This window comes from Brettanomyces bruxellensis, chromosome 4, assembly GCF_011074885.1.
Source record: "Brettanomyces bruxellensis chromosome 4, complete sequence".
Taxonomy (NCBI): domain Eukaryota; kingdom Fungi; phylum Ascomycota; class Pichiomycetes; order Pichiales; family Pichiaceae; genus Brettanomyces; species Brettanomyces bruxellensis.
This window is the reverse complement of record NC_054685.1, coordinates 322,884-339,218: the sequence shown is the minus strand read 5'-3', so window position 1 is coordinate 339,218 and position 16,335 is coordinate 322,884. Positions and strand designations below refer to the sequence as shown.

Sequence of the window (16,335 nt, the reverse complement as noted above, 5' to 3'; positions counted from 1 at the left end):
CCAATAGAATTAACAAGTAATGCTCATACACCATAAAAAAAAGCCAATTGAATTTCCTTATTATTGTAGTTACATCTCAGAACACCTCCTGGATTGCCTCAATATTGCTTGTAGTAAAGTCATTCATACTCTCATGATATTGGCCAACCACTTTAATAAGTTCGACCTTGAACCATTTATGAAACCATACTAATTGTTTTATCACTTCCCTATTTATTTTGCCAATTTCATTCTCTATAATTTCATGCTGCCTCCGTAATTGGTATAAACGAAGCTTTAAGTTGTACATTTTATTTCTGCGTGTTTGATCAGGATTTGTGTCGGTATATTTCTTGAAAACACTGCCGATCTTCTTAAATCCGGGAATTTTTCCGTAAAATGGCTTCTTAGATTTGGCAAAAAGTGCCGTCTGAAGCTCAGCATCGGTTATAGGCGCCTCTAGAGCAATTTGTTTATTGTTCGTGATACTCTTGCCCATTGCTGCACTTGCCTTAGCATCAATGTTTTGTATTTTGACCTCCTGCATTTCAAAAACTTTATATTTCTGTTGAATATCACTCAACTGATGCGAAACCATCTTTCCTTGAATGAATTTTTTCCGATTATACTCCGTTAACTCTTTCACGGTCTTTGCAAAATGCTTCAATTCTACTATCCTGTCAAGAAAGTTTAGACTCATGGATCCAGCCATGGCCTTCAAGAAAATCACCTCTCTTTCATATAATTTGGCAAAATTATCCATGAAATTTGAATCCTGCATCATGGAGAGGGAGTTGTATAAAGAACCAAGATCTGCTAAGTCTGGACATAAAGCTTCAAAGTTCTTCAGTATTCGCTTATTATCCTTTCCGATTTTGTCTAATGAATCCTCATACTTTTGAAACTTTTTCTCAAAGTTGACAATACGCTGGAACTGGGCTTCATCCGCAAGCTCAATAAACCTGCTTATATCAGCGGACGATGGAAGTGGAAGCGTTAGATAAAGTTGATTACTTAAATTTTCCAGGGGATTAAACGGCGATAGTCGATATATAGATGTCTTGAATAAAATATGATTTTCTTTTATTTCAAGGTAATCGTGGAAATTAACCTCCGGGTCCAAAAAGTTAAGGAAGAATTTGCAATCACGTATTTGTTTGTTCTCAAGGCATCGATTCAAAAAAACCGCAAGCATTCTCTTCCGATACTCGATAAGATGTGGCAAACCAGAAAGAAATACAGACGTATTTGGCGAATGGTTTGAAGCTTGCTCAGCACCAATGCCGTCGGCGTCATCCACAGATATCCTATTTTCATTTTCATCCACTGTATGTTTCTTATCTTCACTGTTCTTAGTAACTATTTGTTCATTTCCTTGAAAGATATCATTTTCGCCACCAGCATCAGGATTAAGTAGTTCTTCGCTATTGTTAGGTCCAATTATTCCTAATGATGAACTCGTAGTCTGTGAAATATTCGATGCCAGAGACTGCTTCTCGGGTATTGGAGGTACTATCATTGTAGGATAGCATTTCACAAGGCAACTCCGAAGACTCTCAAACTCACTGTAACGACGCTTTACTATTAAAGGTCCAAGTTTGATCGAATACACAATGAATGGCTGCAATCTGCTATGAACTTCTGTTGATTTTGACGCTCCCGTAATGAAGATTTTAAGATTTTTAGTCTCATCAATGATTTTGCAAATACGCACTGGATGAGATATCTCGACCTTACTTATAATTGAAGTATGTATATCCAGATCGGAGGTATTTTCAGTATCCGTCTGAGTTAATATATCATCTTTTTGGTCTTTGTCCGCTGCAGGTTTCATTATTAGTAGTAGTATGTTTCGGTTAGGCAACTCGATACGGGAAAAGTAAATGAAATTTGATAAAAGTCCAATCAAACACCAATTGAGTGTTCGCTGCTGTTCACTTAAGAAATTGAAATCCTTTGTATATTCTCAGATTTGCTAAATAACTCTTGGGAATGAATAAAGCATAATTTATCTGTTTGTAACAGTATGTTTAATTGCACATAGGTTCTGTAGATCATTGTGATACAGTAGGTTGATCCACAATTTTTTTAGGGACGTCGATCGACTATAAATAGTCTTTTTTTTTTTTTTCTCCCAGCTCTACCTCGATGCGTCCATGTTAAAAACTATTGCTCAAATACTCCTGTATTGACGTAATCTATCAATTCGGTATTTTTTCTCGACATCAAAATAAACTTCTTTTCAGATCGTTTTGCGCAGTGTCTATGCATAATATACCAAACAATTTCATTAGTATCATCCGAGCGACTCCTTATCACTGGTAGTTGTTTATTCACCATTCTACTAATTTCATTCTTTCACTCTTCTAGATTTTCCACCAAATGGCAGCCGGACCTACCACAGTCTCACTCTCAGAGATTGGAAGATATTTAATGTACACTTTGTTTATTGCAGCCATGTTTATTCTTTTGCTTCCATCCTCAAATGATTTTGCTAAGATTGGTGTTGCATTGTATACAGGAATTTATTCTGTGATTCTTGCCCTTTATTCGATCCCTCTATTTTTCAAGTCGGTAATGATTTCGGAAACATCCGGGACTTCAAATTTTCGAAATGAAGGAGCTCTCTACACAATTCTAAACTTTGTGCCTAACATGATTATAGCAACTGTGAATTTTATATCTAATATTACAGGAAGGATTCTGGCTGCTACTAGACTTAGAAAATCGTCTCAGGTTAATACTCTCGTTGCTTCTTACGGCATGGTCTCTTTAGCAAAAGTGGTCTTATTTGTAAGTTTTGCGCTGATAACTAATGATGATGACAGTTCCGTTCACGTGAAAGCATTTTTAGACTATTTAGCTGTTAATATGATTTTTCACCGTCTTATAATGAATGCCGACGCTTCCATGAAGGGCAGGGGTATTGAACAAATTTCTATTATGGACGGATTAAAAAGTTTCTTCCAAAAGCACACGAGAAACGCCAAATATGAAAGCGCAAGGATGCGATTGAGGAGGACAATTCTTTTTGTTCTGACCCTAATTCTCTCATTCTCATTCATATTTTCCACGTTCCAGATATACTCCAGTACCACTAAAGAGTCCAGCTTACTAAAAGGATTCTTGCCAAAGCTTTTTATCTTAACCGATATCGAATTTTTAAAGACGCTAAGCTTTGAATTCGGTGGCATTGACACAACGTTTATAAATGATTGTGATGACAGCCACTCAAAGGTTTGAAAAGCAGCCCCGATTTGTATAAATGCCATTCCAATGTATTAATAAGTGTATTATTAATGAAAAAAGCGGTTCTGCTCTATTGTAAATTCCAAAGTAACTAACACGATAATTAAATCCTAATTGTACTTGCCGTTGGATTTATGATGATCATGTTTAAACGACGCACCTCCTTCCTAATATTATTCGGTGGCCACACTCAGTCTCTGATGACTTTTGGGTTGTACACTGGATCTATCACAAGTGTCACACCATCATAAAAGTGAACCTTAATGATCTTGCCGTACTTCTTATTACGTTTCCGTAGCCTTTTTCTCGATCTTTCTTTAAAATCCTTCAAGTTTATTGGGTCGGTAGACTCATCATCGTCTGTATCCACTACTGGTTCCGCACGATGCTGTCTAATTTCTGTCCTGGCCCTTTTCATGCTTTGCTCTTTAATTCTAATATCTTCAAACCTTATAATAAATTTCATCAACTCCTTTACCGTCAGTTTATATTTAATGCACACCTCATTCAGATCTGATGTGTTTTCCACTCTCGTCAGCTCTGGTAGTACCTTGGCCAGATTTTCCAGTTCCTTATTGTCAAGATGCTGCTTCATAATTCGATGATATTGTTCCTTGAGACTCAGTCTGGCCTTTAACTTGACGGATCTTCCGAGTTTTTCCATCGCGTTCATACATTCGTCAAATTCACTCAGAGATTTTGTTCGATCAGCAGCTCCAAACTTTCTCTCTTTCATTTCTTTTCTCCTATGAGCAACATCGTATAGTTTATTGCTCAAGGGATCGACCCACCCCTTTGGTTGCTTTCTCTTTATCCCTGTATTTTGTGTGAGTGGATCACTGGATAAATTAATGTTATTATTGTTGTTGTTATTATTTGATCCGCTATGATTCCTCTCACTCTGAGTTCGTAATGCTTTCCTCCAGTGTTTATTCTTTGAATTAGAAGAAGCGTCTTTCTGTTTTTGAGTTAAATCAACAAGATCAAGCTTGTATGCATCACCAAGTGGTTTACCTACACCGTCTAATTCAGCATTATACAGAAGGGTAGCACCACTCGGTATTGCATCATGATCTGAAGCTATGTTAATAGTGAAATGCTCCGGTACACCGTCTGCCAAGTAATCATCAAAGTTGAATCGGTCATCATTTGATTCTTGGCCATTTTCCACTTTCATGTCATTCTTCCGATCAACTGAATCTGTCTTATAGCCTATTTTGTCGTTCCCCAGAATTTTACCATCTTCCAAATTTAGCTCACGTTTAGAGCTACGTGTTGACCTGAGTTCCATTTCAAGCAGCTCTATTTTCCACTTCAAACCTCCCTGCCTGGAAACAATGTCGCATCAAATCCGTGGCTTTTCCTGGCTCCGTTGTCTGGAAAACTATGAAAACCATATTTCAAAACTGCCGTACCGGCCCATCTCAACTTCAGTCGGGTCGATGAAGCCGATATTGGTGCAGAGAAAAAAACTAAGATGATAAAAAATTAAAAATGAAAATAAATAGAAAAAAAAATGGAAAAATTCCACACCTCGAAATTTCGCGTTTATCGAGGTAAAGTTTATTGCGGCTGCTGAAGGCCATCTAAGCCTGTTTAGTAGCTTTTCACTTCTACTCGCTACATATACAGTTATTATTCGAGACGAACTACGCAAGGGGGACAGGTGTCTGGAATCTACGATATTGAAGGAGTATAAATCGTTTAATAAATTGATCTGTTAGATCACTCTGTTTATTGTCAAATTCTGATCCAATGGACTTCACACCGAAAAGTCCCTCTTTCCTTCATAAGGCATCATTTGGGACACCTCCACCCATAAGAAAATTACAGAGTCATGGCTTAGCACGCACATTTTTTGGTCTATTAAGAAGCGTAAGGTGGAAGCATCTCTTTGTCCTTTGCATGATGTGGATTTTAACGATCCATTATTTTGAAAGAACAGCTGTGTATTCCGCCTTCAGCAAATGCAATTGGCGTAAATGGGAGCAATGGCCCAAAGATTCCGATCCTCATCATTCAATTATCATCGGGGATCCCCAGATTGTTGATGCATTTTCTTACCCTACTAGACCAGGCCCTTTAATGTGGTTAACACGAATCCTAGCGGACAATTATCTTCATCGCAACTACGAACTTATGAATAGAGTCTTGAAACAACATTCGACAATCTTTGTGGGTGATTTATTTGACGGCGGACGCGAATGGAAGGATAAAGATTGGTTTCAGGAATTCGATCGATTCAATCGTGTCTTTCCCGAGCAAAAAGATAACAGAGCTTATCAGCAAATTCCGGGCAACCATGATGTTGGCTTTGGAACAGGTATCTCTTATGATGTTTACAAAAGATTTAAAACTTTCTTCGGAGATGCAGACACATATGTGACCCTTGGAAATCATTCAATTATTCTTCTAGATACTGTCTCTCTTTCGGATACCGACAATGACTTGGTGGCCAAATCATCAAGAGAGTTCTTGGAATCTTTCCAAAAGCCTGACCATCCAGCTAAGGAATTTCCTCGAATTGTTATTACGCATGTTCCACTATACAGAAATCCCAAAGATCAAAAATGTGGAAGATACAGAGAGTCTAGCAAACCTTTTCCCATTGTTAAGGGAAAGCAGTATCAAACAGTCATCGAGTATAAATACTCAAGGGAAATATTGGATTGGATAAAGCCAAAGTTGATATTGTCTGGAGATGATCATGATTATTGCCATGTAAGACACCCACTTGGTAGATCCGGCCTTGACAAGCAAGACCACATTTACGATGAGAATCACGACTCTGTTGGGCGTGACTTTTCTGATGAGATCACTGTCAAATCAAGTGCGATGACCGGAGGAATCAGATGGCCAGCCATACAGATGCTCTCTCTTTGGAATCCAGGTGAAGAAGGCGGACTTAATCGGGCAGATTCGGAAATTTGGCAAGAAACAGGTAGTCAGACTGTTCTTCACGATACATTCGAGTCACACCTTTGCTATTTGCCGGATTTCCTGAGACCACTGATATGGTATGGGGTGTTAGCGGTGATATCTTATTTGTCACTTTTTTTCTGCACTGTTCTTCCCCACCAGGCTTCCAAACTTGAGTCTCGTTTATCAAACTTACCAATTTTCAGGCAGAAAAGAGAAATCCTACCACTGTCAGAAAAATTGACCGACGACCAGTTCAAAGCGAAATTTTCCAAGAAACCGATTCTGGTTAATCTTTTGTTGGATTGGCAACTTCCTATTCGTCCAGACTGGAGTTCGTTTGCTATTGATACCGTCATTTTAACGGTATTTATAATTTACACTTTCCATCGCAGCATCACTTCTATATAAGCCGGAAAGTACGCACCGGCGATTAATTTCCCTTCTCAATGTTTATAGATATTATTTGTACTTCCGTATGGGGATCCTGGTCATGTATAAGCAGTAGTCGGGGACTGGTGGTATGTATTGTATTACGTTACGCACTTACGAGGAAACTACGTAAAGCACAACTAATGGCATGAAAATGTCATATTTGTCTATACGCCACATAAAAAATTTATCTAACAGTGTTTCATTTATTTGGTTGCATCTTTACCCTTCAAAGTTGGAGAAAGAATTGGATCGTGGTCGCAAACCTCTCTGAGCCATCTGTGAATCGATGGATGCTTGGCGAAAAACTCCTTGTCAAACAGCTTGTCAAGTCCCCACACAAAGAGATTAACGCAGAAGATATCAGCCAACGTGCACTCAGCACCAGCCAAATATTTAGTCTGCTTAAGCTGATCTTCAAACTCGCTAGCAGTCTTATTCACATTGACCGCAGCTGCCTTTTTCTCTTCCTCAGTAGTGCTATGGAAAAAATAGCCTGCAACGACGCTGACACAATCAGAGTTTGCAAAAGAAATCCATTGCCAGACCTTGGCTTTTTCACGCTCATTGTTTCCGTAGAATTTATATTTGCAACTCTCTGGTTTCAACGAGACAATGTACTGCAAAATGGCCATAGCTTCGTGAAGCTTCCATCCATCCTTGGACTTAAAAGCGGGAGCTTTGTTCAAAGGAAATGCTGCTTTGTACTCTGGGTCATTTCTATCCGAAATCTTGATGTCCAAGTTCAAATACTTGATAAGAGGTGGAAAGAGGGTTGATCTTGGTGAAGGAAGAAGAAGGTAGACTGCTCCGGATTCTGCCATTGTGAAGTTATAATGTATTTGTTATTGTAATATAATGTATATTTCAACTATTAGCGTCAATAGTTTACTTTGAAAGACCAAAACGCAATAGAAATGTCCCAGCAATGAACGTGGCTTTCGTGAAAGGGAATAACAGACCCTTTTATACCCTCCAAATTTTGTGAATCCTGATTTTCCGTCTCAACTTCATCCTCGAAGAAAGCTCCAGAAATAGATAATAAGCGCTATTTTTTCGAACGAGAACAATGAATTTTTTTCTGAACATTTATCCCTGAAATATACGCACCAAACGGAAATTAATGTTGCAACTATTGTTCTTTCCATTATGTTTTTTACCGCGAGTTGAGGTTAACGGCTGCTTAGTAATTGAATATCAATGTTCCTCTTAGTGAGAGAGCGGGGCCAGGGGGGTTGGGGGAGGAAAAAAGATCGTCTTTACTCAGTCGTTGCCGATTAATTGTTTCTCCCTTACTTTCCGCTCATTAACGTAGATAAAAGCAGCATTACGTGTTTTTTTGCCTCACACCACTTCTCCATTCGCCGTGAGATCATTTTGATACGTGTAGTAACTTGTTAACCCAACAAACTATCAAAAGGTTATATGAACATAATAATGTTGGAAGAGTCAATAAATTAGAAACCAATCCATCAATCATGTTGCGTATTTCAAGATAGGTTTGAGAAAATGAGGGTCGAGCTGTTAACTATGCTTTCGTGTCAACAGACGAAAATATCGCGTCTATCGACCTGCATTCCATATTCTACTAGTATCTTCACATTTTTTGATTTTAGGTGTCGTCTATCTGTTGTATTTTCCGAGATCTCCAAGACCAGTTAAACGACTATTTTGTATACGTAGCTCGGATAATACATATTTCAGGAGGTGCCGTATAAGATACGACGATTTACACATTGTATCTATACCAGTATCAAAATTTCTGGCTCCATTAATGTACTAGTTTCATGTACAATTCAAAAATTCCAGAATGGTCCTTCAAATCAAATTACCGTTGCCATTACATTATGGTAACAGCGTATATATACCTGATCGGGTTGTGCACAAAATTGCAATAAATTTACATGATTACAGGGATCTCTACAACTTTAGTATTGTCAATAAACAAGTTTATCAACTGATATCTACGGATAGTTCTTTATGGGTGCAATATCTCAAAACTCTCAGGGTGTGGGAGACTAGACCTCAAAATACGCAGATAGAGCTGAAAAATGATAAGATAGCGAGTGGATCGTTTACGTCTGGTGGGGAAAACTCTCTTTTAAGTTTAGATGATGATTCATCCATGGATCCACTGAACTGCTTCGATACTATAGTATCAAGCGAGTTGCTCGCAAGACAACATTTTCTCAAGATATATTCAATAATGCAGCCAATTGTAATATCTCTGTTGGTGAGGAACAATAGGGATGCCAGTGAGCTGGGATTGTTCAAAAAGTATAACACTCCAGAGTTGCAAACTAAACTTTTCAGCAATGTTATTAGATTTTTGCAACTATATGAAGTAGCAGATAGTCGTGACTATGATGCGATTCTCCTCCGTTTGGACACAATGTTAAATCTTTTTGTCAATACAGTCACAAGAGAGATAGGCATTCAATTGGACAAAAGGAATTTCAAAGCAGTGAAAGTGTTAATAGCGGCTCTGGATGCATTGAAGGTGGAAAATCAACAACTCACCGTGGATCCACTGAATTCACTAAGTGAATTCTTTATTTCAAGATATGCAGATGGATTTTCCATATGCACCGATCCGAAAATTGTTGATAGCGTTTTTAAGGAGGCGGATGAGGGTACGGATGGAGCTGTTAATGGTTATAAGCTCAGCTTCGATATGTTGGATAGTATATTCGATCAAAAGATTGCTTTGCTTATGAATGCGGACCTTCAAGAGATTGGAATGGCCTTTGTCGAACCATCTAAGAATAAAGGTGAAATGAATGAGGTGCCAATCGTTCTCAAAGTCATTGAGACTTTCTTGAGCAACTATTTAATCGGCGGATTGATCGATGCAATTGTGAATAAAGCAAAGGAAATTGATGCTAAAGCCGGTGAAAGTACGGAGGAAATTGTCGAGAAGAAAGAGCTAGACGAATTGTTGGATAAATCTAAGGATACAGAAAATGAGCCTGAAGAAACAAAAGAACCTACCCCAATAGTTCAGGATGATGCAAATGTTTGGAATGATGATGCTGGTTTAGTCACGAGTGAAATTAAAGAATTGAAACTTAAAACAGATGATAAAGATGAGACACTACCCGCTCGGAGTACTTCTGATCGATCCGATTCAAGAATCAATATAATGAACATGGGTTCTTTATTTTTTCAATCGGTTCCATATATTCACTACAAACTTATTTCCACACTTCAGAACTTGGAGTACCCTGAAACCATGGTGGAACTTGGCAAAGGGAAGACAGAAAAAATGAATTATATCAATATTGCATGTGGCTTTGTTAACATGTATTATGAGCCATACTTGATAGATTTTTCTGAGCAGCTTCCAATGAAATGTATTGAATCTCTTAAATTCATGATCAAAACTTGGAAATCTAACAAAATGGACGACCGTAAAAAAATGGAGCGTGAAATCATGCGAATGGTAGATGATCCTGGCACTAAGAAGAAGAATTTTGATATGTTTTCGAGTTTTTCCAACATCTTCAATTTTCGGTCAAACAAAAAATTGAAAACCACTAGTGATGGAGAAATAAAGACAAGTGAAGCCACAAAGGAAGAAGGTGATGGTGTAACAAAGATTTCGAAGATGGCAGCAAAACTAAAGATTCTCCAAAGTAATGTCGAAGAGATGAAGTCATTAGTGAATGTTGACTTGACAGTTTTAGCTTTACAACATGTGAAAAACAGTTATGATCTTCTTTTAGGCTTGACCAAATATTCAATGACTTCCGATCTTAAAAGTCAGCTTTATTCGACATGTTCTGACATTTTTATTAACATGCTTGGAGTTCTTATTCATGAGCATATCCAACCAGGATTTAATGAAGCATTGGCAACACTCAGAGATTATAAACCAACAAAATTTGAAGGAAAATTAAACGCCAATTCAGTTGCCGTGGTCCCACTTAATAGCTTTGTTGAGTTGGTGAAAGTCGGTGACTTTGTGTTGCAAATGGTGACCGTTTTTTATCAGAAAGAATTAGTTGCCAATGGGGTAGTGAAATCCAAATCAGGAAAGTATAAGGATTTTCTATCGATGTCCCCGTGTGAGAAGGAAATTAAAAATTTTGAAACTATTTTGGATACGTATGTGGCTGATGGTCTTAACATCAGTATCGGCGTTATCATAAGTGAAGTGAGCTATACTATTCAGAGTTGTGACGCTAATGAAACAACATATGATATTTCTGCCTCTGATAACTCCGTATATATAAATGATAAGGCCACTGAATGGGTTCTTAGGTCAGTTCAAATCTTAGATACACACTTTTCCATGCTACGAAGTTCAATTGATAAGGCAATTCTTGATGTTTTCAATCAGGAAATAGGAGAACGTTTTGTGGCCATATTTATAAAGTTGTTGACTCAGAGGTTCATCATATCAGTTACTGGTGCAATGCCGTTTATCAGGGATGTGAATTTTCTTTATTCGTTTTTCCAGAGATACAGGGTTAAAGCTACTGTTCAGTACTTTGCAAGTTTCAAAAAGATAAGTCAGCTTTACCTAATAGATTGTTCTGAGAACAACAAGCAGTGCAAAGAGTTGGGAAAATTGATCATCGATATTGGTAGGGACAATGGAATATTTTCACCCGAAGAGGTTTATCGATTTGTATCAAGAAGAAGCGATTGGCTGAAAATCAAGAAGTCAGTGGACAAAATTATGTACGGATTTACTCCAGAGGATTGTATAATTATGTAGCATGTCTTTCGGCGGAAAGGATATGAATATTAGAGAATATATATCTATATAATTTTAATGCTTTATGAAATGAAATTGCTAGACAGCAACAAGTTTAAATCCTCCTAATCTGTATCTGGCTGAAGCGAAAGCGATAGTTCCGATGGCCGATGTAACACCACTAAAGATTGCCATGTTTTGATAGTTACCATTGGATCCGGTTAAGGCCATTCCAATTGGAAGAGATATAAGATTTCCAAAAGCGCAAAAGAAATAGCATGTACCATATGCTTTACCGTAATTCTGTGGCTCGCTTATTTCTGAAGTGCAAAGTGGTGTCAAAACTAAAGTCGATGCACAGGCAACGCCAAAAAGTCCAGCAAATGTCATAAAGCAGCCATAATAGTTTCCGAATGGAACCCAAAGAACAAAAATAAAACAAGACATAAAAAAAGATGAAACTGTTATAATGTTGAAGTTACCATATTTATCAGCGATGTAGGAAGGTACGTATCTACCGACGACACCAGTGGCATTAACAATGATCAACGCTAGTAATCCGGTTGACTGTGAAAAGTTCTCGCTAATGGCATATGTCGGAATGTAGGTAAACACTAAAAGAAGGGAAAACTCGTTTAGAAAAACTCCAAGAACTAAAAAATCATATGTGAGGTCCCTGAGCATAGAGAAGTCAACGGCATCTTGTATTTTATGAGCAGTACTGAGTAATTTCCGTGTAAGAAACATTTTATTGGCTATTTTCCGTGAAAATGACACTTCGCAGATGCCTAATTTCTCCCGCTCTCTTAATCTCTGTGCCTTCAACTCTGTACTGTATTGTGCCACCTCTTTTCTGCGATCATCAATAAGAATGCAGTATATTCCCAAGAGAAGCAGCATGGCAAATGCCAAAATCCTAATCGTCCACGTATAGCCAACTTTGTCATAGAGTCCAAGGCATAGCAATGGCCAGACAATTCCACCAACCGATGCTCCGGACATCGCAATACCCATCGCAATTCCACGATGTTTGTCAAAATAATGTCCTATAACGCTAACATTTGGAGCCATCAATAATGCACATCCCACACCACAGCATATTCCAAATCCAAGTATGAACTCGACCAATGTGCGACAGTTTGCAGTGGCAAACAATCCGCCGACCAGAAGAATACTCCCTATTATGGAAATGGTTTTAGCACCGTATTTGTCAAACAAACGACCAGATATAAGATTACAGCCGAAGGCCACAAAAGAGAATATCGAAAATATCCATGAAATCTCTGTCGCCGTATTTTCCGTTAGAATATATTGCTGTACGCGTGACTCTATTGCACCAGTCGAGTTTATAAGCCCAAAGTTGGACACAAACCCGATCCAGCATGCTAAAACTATTGTATTGGCCTTAAGGCCGCCATCCGGATAGTCCATATGAGGTTTATCATCTTGATCTATGTCACTATCCGATGTTGCAGAAGCAGAATCCGTGTGAGCTAATTCTTTGAAACTCCCATTTTTAGCGATACCAGTCTCTTTGTCTTGATGACACTGTGATTTCATTCTTGTTTGAGTTATTTCATCTTCTTCAAGAGAATGTACACTTTCTATACTTGTACTCCGGTCTTCACTCATATTATTTAAACCAATATTTCAAGCATAAGAAAATATACGTATGATGAATTTTATTAGATCTGTAAATCGCGCCGTATATATACCTCAAAAGGGATTATCAGGGAGCAGGAGGGTATGACACATTGTCATCCTGCAGATTCTATCAGATTTTTCTTATCTCCGAACATAAGGAAGGGTGCTTAGAGTCATGGTAAAATTTTCAGCCGTTTCAACCAAAAAAAAAAAGGATTTTCTTACACCACGCCACATAATTACATTTTTCTTATATATTGGTCATTATTCATGATGTATAAATTCAAGTATAAATAAGAATTTTCCTTATAAATCTAAGTGATTTTCATCTCGTTAAACATGAAAGGAAAATTAGACTGATAATCTTCATTATAATGGCAGTCTAGCGAAGTTAACTTCCGATCGGAATCATAAGAATTGATATTGATTAGTGCGTATTCACCATCACCTTGAAGAGTGCGGCCTCTTTTTTCGTAAGCATAGGAATTATCACTTTCATCCACAGGTAAGGGCGTAGCATTAAATAATGCATCTGAATATGGGCCTATGAGATCAACGTTACGAATAAAATTTTCTGCGTTTCTTCGAAAGACATTTTTGTCCAGAATGCTGTTATCAAAAAGTCTAGACAATTCCTGTCTGTTTCCACGGCATGTTCTAAATAAATCAACAGTGTTTTTCAAATCAAACATCAACCCTTGCAGTAATTGAACCTGAAACCAAGAAAAATCACTCATCAAGAGTGCAGTATCGTCCATCGTAAAGCTTGATTGGATCTCCATAAGAAGATCTAGTATTTGCCTAGTATCAGCGTACTCACTTAGGCCGGCAAGCTTCTGGAAAACAAAGCCTAAAAACTCTGTATTGAGCTCCTGCAAATTGTAAGGAGAAAGTGAAAGTTTAATCAAGACAACACTCACAAACTCTAATGCCATTTTCACAAATATTGGAGCCGTAGCAATGTTAATGACCGAAATTAGGTTATATGTGTCGTTACATAGCTCAATGCTGCGTTTATTTTGCTCAATCTTTTCCTGCACACTAGCTCCATTGTCACATAGCCGTAATGTTAGTTCAACTACTGAGAGCATCACTAGAATATTGATATCCGTTTCTTGAGATTTGTATCTTTGAAGCATTTCGCTCCAATTATCCAACTTTCTCTCTAAGTATGTTGTATTTTCATGATATTCGGAAGGCGCCTCGTAATTAAAGGCGATAATTCCTATAATTTCAGAGTGGAGAATCACGATATTTAAAAGTCTTCCCACGTATGAATTGGTTTTCCGCATATTTTCGATAATATAATCTCTTCTGAAATCCCATTCTAACCCCAACTTGAAACCATATATTGTTCCCAGAATATATAGCATGCACCATGTATTGTATATATACTTATCCTTAATTTCTCTATTTTCTATACTTCTGGAAAACTCCTTAGAAAATATTACACTTTTTCCGAGACCTATCTGCACAGATAGATCTTTCGCAAGTTCAAGTTGCTGAAAGATGTATGTATCAAATTCATATGAGGATTTCACTTGTTCAATCCGCTTGATTGGAAAAGCAGACATTATTATTATGGATTGGATAATTGATAAGTCACGGGGTGTGTGAAGCCAGCACCACCGTGCCAATTCCCCCCTTAGGTAATCATGCTCAATTTTTTTATCCCCTGATACCACATATATGATGGACCAAAACAACAGCTTATTGTTGCTGTAAAGTGTTTTTGCCGAAGTTATTGCGGGCATGATCGGGATACGGGGGAGTAATTTCTCATTAAAAATGTAGAAGAAGCGTTCAATTTCAAGCATTCCGTACGAACAAACACCTTTTATTTGGCATTTCTCTGATTTGTTTACCAGTGACTTATATTCGTTATCACTCGGAGGGGTCACCTGGCCTCTTATTGTAGATTCCATCGAGTTGGTTCTCCCCACAGAATAACTATTGATCCCCATATCATTTGAGCAAGAACAACTATCTGACATTCGGAATGACTTAACTGAGTCCGGGGGTGTCAAGATTTCCTTCGTGACATTACCTTTCTTCCCAAATAATGTTGTATCCTTATTGTAGATGTTTCGATCAGCCTTGCACTTCAGATCGACAAGCCCAGAAACAGCTATATTAGATCGCTGGCACATGTCTCTTAAATACGCATCACGTGCCAACAAAGAATCGACCATATCTTTTAACCCATTAATATCATCCGATATATTTTTGATGATGTTGGACCGTTTTATTGGAATAACTATTTCTAGCTCACATGTGACACCTCGCTGAGCACATGATGAGCAGGGATTTGGGACTGTATCGACATAGTCACACTTTGTTTTGTGCTTTCTACATCTTGCACAACTTCTCAAATGCCGTGGTTTAGCCTGATCAACAAATGTGGGTGGGTTTTTGTTCACAATCCTTGTCGTGACCCTCGGCTGCTTCGCGGCATAGTATCCTCTGATTTTTGATCTTCCTGGCCCACGACCTTTTTTTGGCTTGCCAATTTTCTGGCCTCTATTGTTTTCCATGCGCTGAGTATTTGGTAATAGAGGGACTAATTTTTGGCATGCTGTGTTCAAATCACTCTGTTTCATTGTGCGATATTGAGCGTATCACACTACACTTTTGTGTAATCTAATCCAATGAATTGTAATCAGATCTAGAAATTACCTTTAAATCAATAGCTAGCCCGCTTATTTGGCCTCGAAATTGTTCAGTTCTCCTCGTTGATGTTTTGGAATAAATCGAAGTTCGAAGAAATTCACCGGCTTTGAGGTTTTGAATTGTACTTTTATCGATTTCTTTAAAAAGAACAAGACATCGACTGAATGGCGATGGATATGATTTATCAATGATCTGGCTTTAGTGTACAAGGAATAAATCGACTAAGAGTGAATCAAATGCATTTAGACATCCAAAAGATGCAAAGTCCGTAGTTTGGTACCGAAAGGGTGAACTCATTTATATATGTAGTCAAACACATTTACATACTTACGGATTCATTTTGTACAATGCCATCTATGGCTTTCCATCAGCTGTCCAATGATTTTAATTTCAAATAGAAGCCCTTTTATTTTTTATTTTTTATTTGTGGAGTCCGGAAACTTTACCGTGTTTAGAGCGGACAACTTTATTTTGCGAGACAATAGAGCCCCCGCAATTGCCCGCTTCATTTCCTATTTTTTTTTTTTTTGCTTTAGCCGCTCTTTGCAGCAATTTCCGGAGATGTGCACTTTTCGGTGCCTTTTTCCGGAGGGACTTTTGATTGAAATCTTACAAAACGTTAAGAGTGTCGTCGACTATATTAGTAACTGGATATCACACTTGAAGCTTTTGCTAGCATAAAAATTATTCAGGAATTCAAGTAACTGAGCGATTGGATCTCAGGAGTAGTTTATCAGATC

General features: G+C 37.9%; 8 protein-coding genes across 8 annotated transcripts; 3 read left to right on the top strand and 5 right to left on the bottom strand.

Annotated features, from left to right (window-relative positions):
- Window positions 1–76: 76 nt before the first annotated feature.
- On the bottom strand, window positions 77–1,813 carry BRETT_001703 (uncharacterized protein; the record flags this gene model as incomplete). Its single annotated transcript, XM_041280246.1, has 1 exon — window positions 77–1,813. One exon carries the CDS (start codon window positions 1,811–1,813, stop codon window positions 77–79), a length of 1,737 nt encoding a protein of 578 aa, XP_041135129.1.
- Window positions 1,814–2,361: 548 nt separating this feature from the next.
- Window positions 2,362–3,222, top strand: BRETT_001702 (uncharacterized protein; the record flags this gene model as incomplete). The annotated part of the gene is made up of 1 exon (XM_041280245.1): window positions 2,362–3,222. One exon carries the CDS (start codon window positions 2,362–2,364, stop codon window positions 3,220–3,222), a length of 861 nt encoding a protein of 286 aa, XP_041135128.1.
- Window positions 3,223–3,418: 196 nt separating this feature from the next.
- On the bottom strand, window positions 3,419–4,519 carry BRETT_001701 (uncharacterized protein; the record flags this gene model as incomplete). The annotated part of the gene is made up of 1 exon (XM_041280244.1): window positions 3,419–4,519. The coding sequence occupies one exon, from the start codon at window positions 4,517–4,519 to the stop codon at window positions 3,419–3,421; it is 1,101 nt and encodes a 366-aa protein (XP_041135127.1).
- Window positions 4,520–5,136: 617 nt separating this feature from the next.
- On the top strand, window positions 5,137–6,558 carry BRETT_001700 (uncharacterized protein; the record flags this gene model as incomplete). The annotated part of the gene is made up of 1 exon (XM_041280243.1): window positions 5,137–6,558. One exon carries the CDS (start codon window positions 5,137–5,139, stop codon window positions 6,556–6,558), a length of 1,422 nt encoding a protein of 473 aa, XP_041135126.1.
- Window positions 6,559–6,785: 227 nt separating this feature from the next.
- Window positions 6,786–7,403, bottom strand: BRETT_001699 (uncharacterized protein; the record flags this gene model as incomplete). The annotated part of the gene is made up of 1 exon (XM_041280242.1): window positions 6,786–7,403. One exon carries the CDS (start codon window positions 7,401–7,403, stop codon window positions 6,786–6,788), a length of 618 nt encoding a protein of 205 aa, XP_041135125.1.
- A 986-nt stretch (window positions 7,404–8,389) lies between these two features.
- Window positions 8,390–11,302, top strand: BRETT_001698 (uncharacterized protein; the record flags this gene model as incomplete). Its single annotated transcript, XM_041280241.1, has 1 exon — window positions 8,390–11,302. The coding sequence occupies one exon, from the start codon at window positions 8,390–8,392 to the stop codon at window positions 11,300–11,302; it is 2,913 nt and encodes a 970-aa protein (XP_041135124.1).
- Window positions 11,303–11,380: 78 nt separating this feature from the next.
- On the bottom strand, window positions 11,381–12,913 carry BRETT_001697 (uncharacterized protein; the record flags this gene model as incomplete). The annotated part of the gene is made up of 1 exon (XM_041280240.1): window positions 11,381–12,913. One exon carries the CDS (start codon window positions 12,911–12,913, stop codon window positions 11,381–11,383), a length of 1,533 nt encoding a protein of 510 aa, XP_041135123.1.
- Window positions 12,914–13,239: 326 nt separating this feature from the next.
- On the bottom strand, window positions 13,240–15,525 carry BRETT_001696 (uncharacterized protein; the record flags this gene model as incomplete). Its single annotated transcript, XM_041280239.1, has 1 exon — window positions 13,240–15,525. The coding sequence occupies one exon, from the start codon at window positions 15,523–15,525 to the stop codon at window positions 13,240–13,242; it is 2,286 nt and encodes a 761-aa protein (XP_041135122.1).
- Between the last annotated feature and the right edge of the window lie 810 nt (window positions 15,526–16,335).